General features: G+C 41.2%; 1 protein-coding gene across 1 annotated transcript in view; it reads right to left on the bottom strand.

The window, feature by feature from the left end:
* Nucleotides 1–15423, bottom strand: part of HIF1AN (hypoxia inducible factor 1 subunit alpha inhibitor) — a 53149-nt gene that overhangs the window by 12828 nt on the left and 24898 nt on the right. The window contains exons 2-4 of the mRNA XM_073685752.1: nt 9315–9565; nt 5686–5834; nt 891–1036 (exon numbers count right to left, since the gene is read on the bottom strand). Of these exons, the coding sequence (XP_073541853.1) occupies nt 891–1036; nt 5686–5834; nt 9315–9565 (546 nt within the window). The remainder of the gene's footprint in view (nt 1–890; nt 1037–5685; nt 5835–9314; nt 9566–15423) is intronic.

Raw genomic sequence — 15423 nt, 5'->3', positions numbered from 1 at the left:
TGTTAGCGGAGATGAATCTGTGCTACAGTAAATTTATCACTTAAACAAGAGCCATGTATCAGGGAGTCGGAGTCGTGGAAATTGAGGAGTCGGAGGTTTGGCTTACCGACTCCACAGCCCTGGTGATCGGTATGGTTCGTATTTTATGCCGAGCTCGCAAATTACTTGCCTTACACTGATAGATTCCAGTCCCTCTACTACTGCAGAATTAAAATAAATTATGTAAAACTTGAAAAAGCAGTTTAGCAAAAAAGAAATGCATTCCACAAATTTGAAAAAAAAAATGGGAAAAATGGTTGGATACTCCAGGTTCGCCCTCTAGTAAGAGAATGGGAGATGCGGATGTTTTCAGCATTTTAAAGATGCATCTAAACGAATATTGATAGAAGTTGCATTTGGCTTTTTAATAAAAAAACATATACCAATAGGGGGGAGGGAAGTGAACATTTTTCTTTGCCCAAAAACAGAAAATATTGATGTTTAGTTTGACGATAGGTTCACATCAGAAATATGCTACTTTCAAATTGCTATATGGATAGAGCATTAAGTATTATTGCAAGGTTACGTTTTGGAAAAATGGAAAATGTAATTAAGTGGTTTTTCAATAAAAAAAAAAAATTAGCTGATTTAAGAAATACTTGAGAGACACGAAAAATCCATCAGAGCTATTTAGCCCCCCTTTCTCATCTGAAGATCAGGAGGATAGTTAGTGCAAAATACCAAATAAAAATATAAACACCATAGGATAGATATTACACGAATGTTTTTAATCACCACCTTGAAAATATCTGCTGATGGTTACCAGAACATATGATATGTTCACATGGACATCAGGCAGCTGCAATCAGGGGAGAACGGTATGCTGGCAGGATGGCCGAAACGATTCTCACCTGGCTCTGTCTGTCACAGGGATGGTGAACAGGGTATGGATAGAGGCATTCAAACTGTTCAGGTGGAAAGAGGATACAACGTTTGTATCCTTTAATCTGGGCAAAGAAGTTTTGCTGCTCGTCATAGTGCGCCGGAGTCACATTCCCTGCACAGAAACAGCAACATGAGTTTAGACACGTACACAGGCGACCAAAGCATCCCAATACTGTCACAGAAATGTGGAAAATGCTCTCGCTTCATGTACAGATGTAATACATCCCTCTCTATGTTCTAATACAACCATAAAATAAACCATAAAAAAAAAAATATTAACCAATTAAATGACAAGCAATTCTTCATTACCCAAACTGATTTTTGTAAATGTAGTTTATTACAGATACTGCCTTATTTACAGAGCAGTGATAAAAACTATACACTACCAGCAATGTAATTTATAGTGTATGCATCCACTTGTGCTTCTGTAATAACTACTGAATGATGGGAAGTTATGTAGAAAAGTCACCTACCCATCAGCATCCTGTGTACTGCAACTTGCAGCACATTTCTTCCCCATAAGGTCTTCAACATCAATCCCATGATACATCATCCCAATGCACATTAGATTAAACGGGTGGTCCGAACCGAATATTAATTTCCATCCTAGTGTCTATTTTAATAGAATAGTTTTCTAATATAGTTTAAAAAGTCCCTACCCTTCACTAACAGCTTTATTCATTTATTTTTTTTAACCTATTTCCAATTTAAACACTCTTCATTTGAGAATTCCAAGTGCGTGCAGGGATACTCAGTCGGGAAGTCAACAGGGGGCAAAAGCTGCGGTCACTGCCACAGCCCTGTTCCCACCCTGAAAAAGTCATCAGTGATGTCCATTTCAGGGGCTGAGCTAGTCCCTGCTGCACTAAACATGAACCAGTTGTCAAGTCAGTGACTGTGCACTTTTCGCTGGTTCTAATTAAAAAAAAGAGACAAGCCAGCAACAGAGTGCACCGTCAGTGCACATTGTAAGGACACTGAGCGAGCAGAGACCAGCGTCGCCCCTGAACTAGATGTCACTTTCAGGTACAGGGCTGGTTCCTGCTTGCAGTGTTCTCTCCTTACAATGCGCACTGACAGTGCGCTCTGTTGCAGGTTCATCACTTCTAATTAGAGCTGGCGAGGGAGCGGACAGTCAATGCACAGAAAGAAAGGAACTCGCATTGAGGATACGGCAGAATTGACAACTGACGCATGCTAAGTACAGCAGGGGCTAGGCCAGCCCCTGAAATTAATGTAACTGACGAAGCTTCGTTTCAGGATGGAGACAGAGGCTATGGAAGTGAGAGCCGCCTCTGCCACCTGATGACATCCCTTTTGAGTATCCCAACACGCACTGGGGGATCTCAAATAAAGCGTCATCAAAACAAAAAATAAATAAAAGCAGTTTGATTTGATTAAAGCTGGAAGATTAGGGACTTTTAAACCATATTAGACAAATTATTAAGAGACATTTAGGATGAAAATCAGTATTAGTTTTGGAACACCCCTTTATAAGCTATCCATATTAACCAATACCCACAGGATCGACCATCCATTTAATGTGTATAGGGCCCATAGCGATTTTCACGATAGATAATATTTAAGTAGCACTAACAAATTCCGTATCATTTTATAATATACAGATACAAATCATTAGACGTTAAAGAGTAACAACTCCCCAATTCAAACAAGAGGAGTGAAGGCCCTGCTCACAACAGCTTGCAATCTATGAGGAAGTAAGAGTGACACAAAAGTGCTTGTATTGTACGGTGCAGCCATAATACATGAGGTATTCGTGTAAAACTGCATGAAACAGTCACCAGCCATATCTGTATTTGTCCAGATACAAAGTACTAATTCGTGCATGGAGGGTGTGGGAACAGATGAAAACAAGGACCCGATTCTGAGGAAGGTTTAGGAAGGGAGAACTGAGAACAGATACATTAGTGAATTGATGTTATAGATGCCTGCATAAACAGAGGAGTTTAGGGCTTGTCTGGTTACTGCATTCAGGTGATGTCAGGGGAGAGAAGTATCTGGTGGCCTAAAACAAAATTCACAATTTGTTTCCCAACAGTGGCTTTCCCATGTGTAGGGAAGTCAGGAGAAATAGTGGTCAGAGAATCAAACAAGCGTCTTCAGCCAACAGCTTTGTAAGTTATATGGCACCTCAAAAGGATAGTTATTTCTAAGGAGGGAAAAAAAAACACGCATGGAAAACAAATATGCGAATACATATCGGTTTCCTAATCATCTCTTACCTCAAAGTAAATACCATGTATGTCAAATATTTAGCCTATAAAAAAACATGACTATGACCAACCGTTAAGTATAGAAAGCCAAACAATTGCTTGGAAAATTGCTTGAAAAAGCGCATGCGAAAACGCATGTAAAAACGCTTCTCTCTGGCAGAAAAAACGCATGTAAATCTGCCAGAGAGAGACAAAAACGCTCTGCATCAAATCTGCCACGTGGGCACATAGCCAGATGGCAGTAAAAACATGTTAAAAATGCAGTACAATCAACCCACCCAGTGTAGAGAAATGGACAAAGGGGCAGAGAAAATTGAAACCCCTAGGTATGGCTATATGCTCATGTACATACAAGTTGTAACGTATGTATGTCTGTATGTATGTATGTCTGTACACATGGTAAACACTTGTGGAGAACACCAAAAACAAGGACATACAGTCTGTACAGTGAAAAAAAAATAAGGAAACATTAATTCACATATAGAAAAATCAATATGCTGATACTAGGATGTATAGTTGTAGCAGAATATAAAACATGCAAAATGCATCTCGGACGGGCTTGGCAACCAGTTTCCCCCCTTTTCTGGTCGGCATTATGTGAATGATTTTAAGTTACCCATACATGTGTTTTACCATGTTCTGATGCCTTTTACTTTGCTGTGATTGACCTCAGTGGTAACTTTATGTGTTTATATGCTGCAGCAACATATTGATTTTTCTATATGTGAATTGAGGTTTCCTTATTACTGGCTGATATTTTTCTCTCTGCATAGACGGTATCTTTTTGTCTTTGGTGTCATCTACAAGTGTTCACTATAATAAAAATGTAAAATACATACAGACATACACACACGTACCTCTCTACTGAAAGCGGTGCGAGAATGGCCCATTCTAGAGAAGATTATGGGTCCCATATCTAATCTGCACTGATCAGATATTTATGGTATATCGTATGGATGTTTTCGAAGTCTGAGATGGGAATACCCCTTTAAACATAAAGCACTGACTGATCATAGAAAACAAATCCATGTCTGTTTCGTAACCATCTTCTTTTTTCCCCCGCTTTAGAAATAAATACCATACATACTCGAGTATAAGCAGACTTTTACATCCCATTTTTAGGCTGAAAAAGCCCCCCTCGGCTTATACTTTATTGTATATACATTCCGGTGGTGGATAGTGGTGGGGGGTTGCGGCAGCAGAGGAGCGGGGCACACGCAGTAGCCGGTTTCTGCAGCTACCACATGTGCCCGCTGCTAAAGGAAAGTGAATATTCACCCTTCTCCACACCCATGGGAGTGGAGGAGTGACTATTTCTTTAATAGCGTGCGCACAGTGTCAGCAGCTCCCACTGTGGCTCAGTGATTCTCTGTGCCCACTACTAAAGAGAACGCATATTCCATGGGCGTGGAGAAGGGTGAAGACGCATTCTCTTTAGTAGCGGACAGAGAATCACTGAGCCACAGCGGGAGCTGCTGACACTGTGCGCACGCTATTAAAGAACAGGGATATTCACTCTTCTCCACTACCATAGTCCCAGCATGGAGAGGAGTGAATATCCCCGCAGCTCACCTTGGCGTCTGAGGGCACATGGCAGTGATGTGATGCGCTGCTCAGATGCGGAGGTGAGCTGCTGGCAGACAGGTCGCAGCGCTGGACTAGAGGGAAGGAAGGTGAGTAGATGTTTATTTTTTATTTTTTTTAACGTCTGAAGTGATGGGGTGCCATGCATGCCAGGATTGGGGATTAAGGGTGTCTTGCATGCCAGGATTGGGGATGAGGGGTGCAATGCATGCCAGGATTGGGGATGAGGGGTGTCATGCATGCCAGGATTGGGGATCAGGGGTGCCATGCATGGATGGGGAAATTTACCAGTAGCTGCTGCATTTCCCACCCTAGGCTTATACTTGAGTCAATAAGTTTTCCCAGTTATTTGTGGTAAAATGAGGTACCTTGGCTTATACTCGAGTATATACGGTACCCTTTAGGCTGCCATATACATTACATAGCTGTTGGCTGAACGAGTTTGCTTTGTTTCCCTCCCGACTCCACCACAAACAGGCACCCATGACTTGTACAAGTATTCACTTGTTTTGAGAGAGAAAATACTGCTGTGGATACAAAGATTGGTAGTTTGGTACCCTTACATTACCTATTGGTTGATAGTCAGAGCCTCCATACACATTAGATGGTTGGACGACCCTGTGGATAATCAGAGAATTTGCACATCTGTAATGACTAATCAGAGAAGAGGAGAGGGGTCGTTTAGTCATTATCCTGGCCTAATGTTTGCCAATGTCTCTGCATAGATCAGACAGTTTCTCATCCAGCAGTGTCCTGCATTGCTTATAGTGGCATTTCCAGTAATCGTTCTCTACTGTCTGAGACAAACACACATCCTCCAGCGCTCACTACATGACTGGACTGACGATTCATACATTGCTTTAGATAATGAATAACTGGAGGACGCACCCAGAGACATTCCACATCACACACATATCTAGTGCTATCCCAGGACAGTCTTTACCTTCCATGCCAATCAGCAGAAGGTTGGAGGTTAACTGGCCCCAGCCGTGTTTCGCCTGCTGTTTGTTAATCCAATTCCAGTTAAAACCCAAGAAATCCACCACAATTTTACGACCTACGGTGTCATTGAGAGTCTGCTGCAGATACAACCTGCATGGAGGAAACAAACATATACTGAAAAGACAGCTATTCAGAATATGTACCAGTTGTGTCATCTACCCCTCAACTCAAATGCTAAGGCTTCATACACATTAGATGAAAGTTGGCTAAACCCATTGATTTCAGCAGGCTAGTTAACGTGTATGGGGGCCTCCTCACTTGAACGGGCAGGTGTAATTTCAACAAGAGATCCTTTCGTTTAAAGGGAAGATAAGCCATTATCAGAGGTGTCTGGCAGCAGCTCTCTTCTCTCTCCTCTTCTATACAAATGAGTGCTTGTGTATGGAGGAGTTGAGAGAGATAGTCTGACAGCTCTTCCGACGGGTCTGTTTTAATATTTCCGAACAATTCAGGAGTCCTTCTGGTATTCCTCCTGGAAATCTAATAGAAACAAAATGAGTATATACCTTGCTGTCAGTATGCAAATAGTAATAGTACATATAAATAACATGGGGTACTTGTGTAAAATGTATGCTCTGGCTCATTTCTTTGGTTTTGCTGTAGTTTCTTGTACTTTGCACAAACAGGTGTGGCCCCCTTTTCTGCGCTAGGCATTTCATGTATATAGCGTCCCATGACTGGGTCCTGCTCTGCCCTCATCTACATTGAGGTCGTTGACACAAGGTGAGATTTTAGTACTAGAGCATACATGCCAAACTCTGGCCCGTGGGCCAAATCTGGCCTGCAGGGTGATATTTGGTCCACGACACCAGAACTGCCACCCCTATGTAGGTCTCATTATTTTGTATGGATGACTACATGGGTGGAGGACTAGATGGGGCCCATTCTGTATACTGGTAGGCCTGCAACTTTGTCCATGTTTTTCATTTTGACCCTCTGTGTGTTTAAGTTTGACATCCCTGTACTAGAGGACTGGATCGTTCTAATTGGGGTACACCTTGGTGCTGGTGGGACAGCTTTTACGCTTTTGTGATACAAAAAAAAAAACAGTGATTACCAAGTACCCCATGTTACTTATATGTACTATTACTATGTACTTACAGCAGGGTATATGCTCATTTTGTTTCGATCTTAGGTTTTGTATGTTAAATGGCCAGTGTGAACATGCTCCTATATGCTCATTTATTTGGTATTCCTCCTGGAAATGTATGAATAAACAGAAAATTACAATTGGACACTGTTAGGCTATGTTCACACATGTTTTTTTCAGCGTTTTTGCTGCAGATTTTTATGCAAATTTTCAGCTGCCTTTTGCAGTACCAGCAAAGTCTATGAGAAACCAGAATTCTCTGTTCATACATCATGATTTTTTTTTTGTTCAGTATTTTGAGCCTTGGTTGGGTTTTTGGAAAATAGAGCATGTCATTTCAGCGTTTTTTCACCCATAGGAAGTAATGGGGGGTGAAAAAAAAAAAAACGCATCAAGAACGCAGGTACCTATTTTTCAGCGTTTTTGATGACAAAATAAAATGGGGTCCATTATTTTTTTTCACAGAACTTTATGTACATGCATAAATAGAGACAGAAGGACAGTGAAAAAAGCACCAAAACTGCAAGAAAAATCTGCAGCAAACCTCCTTTGAGAAATCAGGTTTTGCTGCAGATATGTGAAGCAAAAAAAAAAACATGATGTGTGAACATAGCCTTACAACTGAATGGACTGTGTGAGGACACACCCTGTTGACAAAGAGAATGATAAAGTCCAGTTGCTAAATTACTGACACATTCCAGGAGGAGTAACAAGCACAGAATATCATGAGAAATGTAAATATTTACTAACACAAATGTCAGGGGAACAGTCACGTCCTCTGAAGAACATCTGAAAAACTGCTTCTATACTTTAATTATGTTAGAAATAGTTGTGCAGAAAGAGATAATCTACTGTAGTCGTGTGGAAGTTCAGCCGTCCTACAATCACAACCTTCTTGCAAGTCAGCGATTTACTTTATTCCACCCAAAATCACAGATCTAAAATTAGTTGCATGATGGAGAGTCACACAACAGTCTCTGGCTGAGGATTGCTGTTACCAGTGCAGCCCTGGCCTCATGTGCGGGCAGCTAAATATTCCCAAGGAGGCAGATGTCTTGTGCAAGCTCAAATTCTTAAGACAAAAACATTAGTATCTGCTATCGGTTTAACCCAAAAGTCCGATAACCAGTCATTGTCACGGCCCAATTATAGTACTGGATTGTGAGACAAGACCCTGGTCCGCACCATGTGACCATCAGAATTTGTCCCCTTCCAGAAAAACTTTCAAGCATCTGCTGTAATTACATTGACTGAGAAAAACTTAGGAAATAATGGAGTTAGATACAAGGGTCAATATATAATGCCGTGCACAGCACGTCAAGTCTCACTAGTCAACTATGGTGCTGACAGTCGACCCAGAAACCTGCCAAAGGTCTCCATATAAATTAGATGAAAGCTGACCGAACCCATAGATTGCCTAAATTTGCTTCATGATTTTTGTGGTACACTCCTAAAACAATCTCTGATGTCAGGATGAAATGAGTCTGGAATGGACTAGGACCAGTTTTTGGTTTTACTGGTTACGGCTCTGTTCACATCTGCAGCACTGTCTCCATGACAGATTCTGATTTTTATTTTTATTTTTTTTTAATTTTTTTATTTTTTTTAACTGTCAGCAGCTCTACTACACCCATCAAAACAATGCACACCCTGGCGGAACTTGATAAACTTTATTAAAATAGTAGCATGGGAGATTATATATATATATATATATATATATATAAAACGCGTTTCAAATATATATATATATGTGTGTGTGGAGACAGATCGCCAGACAGCGAGATCGTATGGGGCCAGCCAAGCACTGCCAGTATCTATTGTCTAAAGCAACATGCACAGCACTGCTGCTATAAACAGATGTGAACAGGGCCCTAGTCTGTTGTGACTTTGTTCAATTAGTTTTTTTAGCCTTAAAAAGGGTGGCCACTACCTGGACAACCCCTTCACAATTCCTCTCAAAGCACCAGCTCTCACTTTCTCCAGATGTATGAGCTTTCCCGCAGATGGGGAGAGTGAAGCCAGCGCTGATTGTCACACGATCCCTGCAGCCTATGTCAGGCAAGTCCTGGGAAGGCCAGTGCAGACACCGCTGGAATGGCGACGGCACCAGAAGTGAATGTGTTATTATTTTACAAGGATTATTTTATAAGGGGGAAACAGATTGAGAAAGGGGTTGTTTGAGTATTGGACAACCTCTCTAAAGGAAGTACCCATCACCAATCTGCACGCAAAATTCGTCCCTGTATACTGAGGTAGGTGAAATCCACAGAAAGAATTGACACGTGGGAAAAAACTGCACTGCATTTGGTAAACATCTGCTTTGCCCGGCACTGGATAAGGCTGGAAATGGGCTGTAAAATCCAAGCAGTCAATCTGCTCCTTGTGTAGGTGGCTTTAGAGAGGAAAATGAAAACCACCATGACCTCAAGGCAGAAATTTTAAAAAAAAATTTTTTATAAAAGGTAACAGAACCAGCTTACCTTTCATTGCTACCCCTTTGCTCCATGTCTCTTAGTTGGGCTACAAATTCTGGAAACTTCATCTCTTCCCTAATGGACTTGGGCTTGAACGTCATAAAGTTTGACATTTTCTTCTCATCGTAATATAGAAATTTGTGGCTGTTGGCACTGTACACAGAAAAGTCCCCATTTCCAATATTTTCTTTCAGATAGTCCAAGTCCCATTTCAGTGCTGGGTGCACAAGATCTGTGTCAGTCAAAACCACCGGCTCCTGGTCCACAAAATGAATAAAAAGACAGATTGTATGAGACATTATCATCTAGCTGCCCACACATCCACTGCTGGGCAATCTGCTGTTGGTACAAGCAACTAATTCTACATATTAACAACGGTCTCAGCAGCACCAGTTCCAGTTTATGCCCAATTTAGGAGAATATTTCCTGTGTCGGTATATACCCAGTGATTTATGTGATGGGAGCTAGTTAGCGGACTCACTTCAATAACTAAACCAGCCCCCTTCTGTCACAGTTGAGACACAAACGTAGAAGGAGGCTGGCTTAGCTATTAAAATGAAGTGTTCCAAAATTTCAATAAGGCAAAAAAAAAAAAGTAGAATATATGAGTCCAGCCAGCTTTCTTGATCCATACACACATCTGTTAACTCCTTAGGGAGCGGGTGATTTTTCAAATCCCTTTATTTTTGTTGACTTAGCAGTATGAGGTCTTGTTTTTTGATTGACAAGGTTTCGTATTGAATGACACCATTCATTTTATTATACACTGTAGTGAAAATGGGGGGGGGCGGTAGGAAGGGATACAATTCTGCCTCTTATTTTTTTTACTAAAACCTCCCAAAACAAAGTTTTGGTTCCTGTTTGAGAACCGTAATTTTTATTCTTCCATTTATGGAGCTCTGTCAGTGCTTGTTTTTCTTTAACCCCAATTTTTCACTGATACCAATTTGAGGTACATACAACATTATGATCAATTTTTATTGCATTTTTAAGGGAGCTGTGGTGAAAAAAAATAATTTTGGAATTTTATTTTTTCACTGTACAGTGATTACTGTATGGGTTATTTAATTTCTTTTTAGACCACTCTTTTACGGATGTAGCTAAATGTTAATTTTTTTTATTTCCATATTTTTAATGGGAAAAAAATGGGGTGATTCTAATTATATATATTATTTGTTTTTTTAAACACTTTATTGTTTAGTCCCTTTAGAAGACTTGACCCTGCAATTGTGTGATCGCTTATACCAGAGAGCGTCACAGGCTGAGTTTCACAGGAATACCAAGACAACAGGAAGGCATTCAGTGGGGGTAATGGCCAATTGCTTCAAGCACTGGCAACCACTCCAAGTAAACCGTTATCGGCAGTGATCGCAGCTAAGCCGCCATCTACACTGTGTGGATGGAGCTTAGTTCCTGAGCCCTATATAACACACAAAATCCCTAGCATTGACATACATGTATGAGATTTAGGGTGCATTAGCAGATCAGTGTCCAGTCCGTGAGACTCTGAGCATGCCCTAGTTTCCTCTGTTTTGAAGATCAGACTTGGCCATTGAAGTCTATGGAGATCCTTTATAAACAGATGGAAAATGGAAACCATCCAATTTTTAAACTACCCCATTGCTGGAAGAGAAGTAAAAAGCTCAGTCTACTTCTTTCAATTTCTAAAAACAGGATGCAACAGGGATGACACATGGATGAAAAACAGTCCGTTTTAAACGGATGTAAATATAGACGTGTGTGAATGCCGCCTTACAGGTTCTTGAATTTGGTTTCCCCACTTTTACTATAAAGAACCCTTTCCTCTACAGATGTTGATTTCCTTCCACGAGTGAAGTAATATGTAACGTGCCACATCTTTACATTCACCTAGACATAGAGGATGTCAAAGATGACATTTTCCAACCTGATTGTGAGAACAACCTTTCCTCTAATGTGCAGTATATACTTCATATATACAGATTTGTTCTGTACACACTTGACCATAATAAGACAAACCACAGGCGACACTCCATTCCTTACTGATGAGGAAGTGTTGGTGTAAGGTCAGAAGTACGTGACAGAGAACATGGTGCGCAGGCATGTTCTGTACGCAGACTACATCCTTTATATACCCCAGCTTCCTGACTTTACATGGGCAGACTGCTCAGAAGTCTGTAGCGTCTATGTACAGTAATGTCCACATGGAGAAAAAGCTACACTGGGTTCTGTTAGAGAAGGGAACATGAAGTCACAACGGGCACAGTGTGTGCCTAATACAATCCTTCTTACGTCTTCTGAATTATAAATATTCATGTCACCGTAGTAGTTTTTGTGACTGCAAAAAAAAAAAAAAAAAGATTGCTTGCAGTTGATCAGTTAAAGGGTTTTACCCATTTTCATAAATGCGGATTGTGCTTGTAAATACAAGAAATTTAGAAATTTGCTGCTTATTGAAATTTTCACCTGTTACTCAGATATTAACAATCTTGTTTGTTTATAGCTCGTTGCCTTGGTGACTGACCACCACTGCTAGGCAGCAGAGCAGGCACAGTGCTTACAAGCGCTTTTCTATTGAGCTTGAAAGCACTGTTTAAGTCAGCCACAATCAAAGGAGGTGCAGCTACCTCCAGGCTTCAGCATATTGATGAAAACTGAACAACAGTGATCAGCTTCCTAGGCAGCAAGTTGTAAACAAAAGAAAAGGGGCAATATCTTTTTATAAGCAGTAAGTTACAAGAGCTATACAACAATAATGGTCTATGAATATGGGAATAACCCTTTTTAATCACGTTTGTCAATTCCAGTTTTTTCACATTTTGCTGGAGGCCTTTAGCAGATTGTCATATAGGATGTCTACCTTTTCTGATGTTAAAAACTGAATTGCAGATATAGTACTGTGCAAAAGTTTAAGGGGATGTGCAGGGCAGTGGAGTCGGTAAGCCAAACCACAGACCCAGACTCCTCAATTTCCCTGACTTTACAGCACTGCCTCACTACTGAGCATGTACATAAAGTGCAGCACAGATTCATCTCACTGCCTCACTACTGAGCATGTACATAAAGTGCAGCACAGATTCATCTCACTGCCTCACTACTGAGCATGTACATAAAGAGCAGTACAGATTCATCTCACTGCCTCACTACTGAGCATGTACATAAAGAGCAGTACAGATTCATCTCACTGCCTCACTACTGAGCATGTACATAAAGAGCAGTACAGATTCATCTCACTGCCTCACTACTGAGCGTGTACATAAAGAGCAGTACAGATTCATCTCACTGCCTCACTACTGAGCGTGTACATAAAGTGCAGCACAGATTCATCTCACTGCCTCACTACTGAGCGTGTACATAAAGTGCAGCACAGATTCATCTCACTGCCTCACTACTGAGCGTGTACATAAAGTGCAGCACAGATTCATCTCACTGCCTCACTACTGAGCATGTACATAAAGTGCAGCACAGATTCATCTCACTGCCTCACTACTGAGCATGTACATAAAGTGCAGCACAGATTCATCTCACTGCCTCACTACTGAGCGTGTACATAAAGAGCAGTACAGATTCATCTCACTGCCTCACTACTGAGCGTGTACATAAAGAGCAGTACAGATTCATCTCACTGCCTCACTACTGAGCATGTACATAAAGAGCAGTACAGATTCATCTCACTGCCTCACTACTGAGCATGTACATAAAGTGCAGCACAGATTCATCTCACTGCCTCACTACTGAGCGTGTACATAAAGAGCAGTACAGATTCATCTCACTGCCTCACTACTGAGCGTGTACATAAAGTGCAGCACAGATTCATCTCACTGCCTCACTACTGAGCGTGTACATAAAGTGCAGCACAGATTCATCTCACTGCCTCACTACTGAGCGTGTACATAAAGAGCAGCACAGATTCATCTCACTGCCTCACTACTGAGCGTGTACATAAAGTGCAGCACAGATTCATCTCACTGCCTCACTACTGAGCGTGTACATAAAGAGCAGTACAGATTCATCTCACTGCCTCACTACTGAGCATGTACATAAAGAGCAGTACAGATTCATCTCACTGCCTCACTACTGAGCGTGTACATAAAGTGCAGCACAGATTCATCTCACTGCCTCACTACTGAGCGTGTACATAAAGTGCAGCACAGATTCATCTCACTACTGAGCGTGTACATAAAGCGCAGCACAGATTCATCTCACTGCCTCACTACTGAGCGTGTACATAAAGTGCAGCACAGATTCATCTCACTACTGAGCATGTACATAAAGCGCAGCACAGATTCATCTCAACTAAAAGCCCAGATCCTTAGATCAGGAACAGAACAGACATTTATAGGACATTTCATAACTTTCCCAAATTCTCATGAAAACATTTACAGCACATTCTGCATTGAACTACTGTACCAATTTATTATATATTTTAGGAGTCGGTCCATTTTACACCGACTCCACAGCCCTGGGGATTTGCACACATTTTGTATTTGCAGCAGATTTTTCCCTATTCATGGGTGAAAAACACTACAAAAATGCTGAAAGAATTAACATGCTGCATAACTAAAAAAAAAAAAATGCTTTGAAGGTTCAAGTCGGCCAAAAAAAAAAAAAAAAAAAAAGCCAGCTTGTACATGAGATTCCAGAAATCTCATTCATTTTTGCTGGTACTGTAAAACGCTGATTTTTCTTTTCAAAAGTGCACCATGTCAACAAATCCTAAGACAGGTGAGGAAAAAATATTACACTAAGGATGCTTTCAAAAATAGAAGTGTTAATAGTTTACTTTAATCAATTAGCAAAACGCAAGAGAAAAAGGCAAATCAATATTTGGTGTGACCCTCCTTTTCCTTCAAATCACTGGAGCATCGATACTTGTAGGTACATTTGCACATTTTTTGAAGCAACTCCGGATTGTTCCAAAAATCTGAGTGTACTAACCACAGATCTCCTGGATGTAGGCTTGTGCAAATCCTTCTGTCACTTCAAGTAATCCCAGACAGACAGTTTCTATAGAGATCAGGGCTCTGTGGGGGTCATACCATCACTTCCATGAGGTCTTGATCTTCTTTACAATGTAGTTCTTAATGATGTTTGGAGTCGTTGTCCTACTGCAGAATACATTACAAGTGGTTTCCCTGATAGTAATGCATGAAGTATAAGTATCTGCCTGTATTTTTCAGCATTGAGGACACCAAGAAATGGGCAGCATTCAGGACTGTAATATGCAATGGTTGACCAAGGAAACTTAGTGCAACAGATAAAAGACATCATGCTCCCTTCACTTCAAAGCAGGAAGATGTCTAGCAGTGCCATCAGCTCAGAACTGGCAGCAACCAGTGTGATCCTGGTATACCCATCTACTGTTCGGAGAAAAAGTCTGGCCAGAAGTGGTCTTCATGGAAAAATTAAAGCCATGAATAATACCTTACACATAATAATGCAATACCATCAGGGGGGCAACTGATTGTACGGCTGCAGCATAAATTTGGAGGCAATGTTGAAAACATACAGCCAACGTCAATAAGAACGCAAAAAAAAAAAAAAGGGAAGAGCTCTGATCTTATCATCAAGACTGTGGGATTACATGAGGAGACAAAGACTGGCACAAGCCTACATCCATAGATCCTTCTGTGTGCAAGCATACCTAGAAGAATTGATGCTTTGTTACTGTTCTGTAGACTAAAGGGAGGTCACGCCAAGTATTGATTGGATTTAGAGTTCTCTTTTGTTCATTCATTTTGCCAATTGATACAAATAAGCTATTTGCACTTCTATTTTTAACACATTGTTAAAGGGGTTGTTATGTATGGTCGGCCTGGGTCCTGCACGCGGCACCCCTGCTGATCAGCTGTTATCGGTGCCGCTGGCCAGAAGTACTTACCTGCGGTGCCTGGCAGTCAAGTTGTAGTGGCCACCGCTTGTAACTGCACATCCTACCATTCATTTGAATAGGAGGCAGATGTGCAGTACCCCGCAGCGGCCACTATAACTTGACAGCCAGGCACCACAGGTAAGGACTTCCGGCCAGCGGCACCGATAACAGCTGATCGGCGGGGGTGCCGCGTGAGGGACCCTGGCTGATCATACACTGATGCCCTATTCTACGGAGAGGGCATCAATGTCAAAGTTGTGGACA

Source organism: Phyllobates terribilis, unplaced genomic scaffold, assembly GCF_046119375.1.
Source record: "Phyllobates terribilis strain yellow unplaced genomic scaffold, ASM4611937v1 Scaffold_5__5_contigs__length_657084704, whole genome shotgun sequence".
Lineage (NCBI taxonomy): Eukaryota > Metazoa > Chordata > Amphibia > Anura > Dendrobatidae > Phyllobates > Phyllobates terribilis.
Note: the sequence above shows the minus strand (reverse complement) of the source record. Positions and strands in the feature narration are given on the sequence as shown.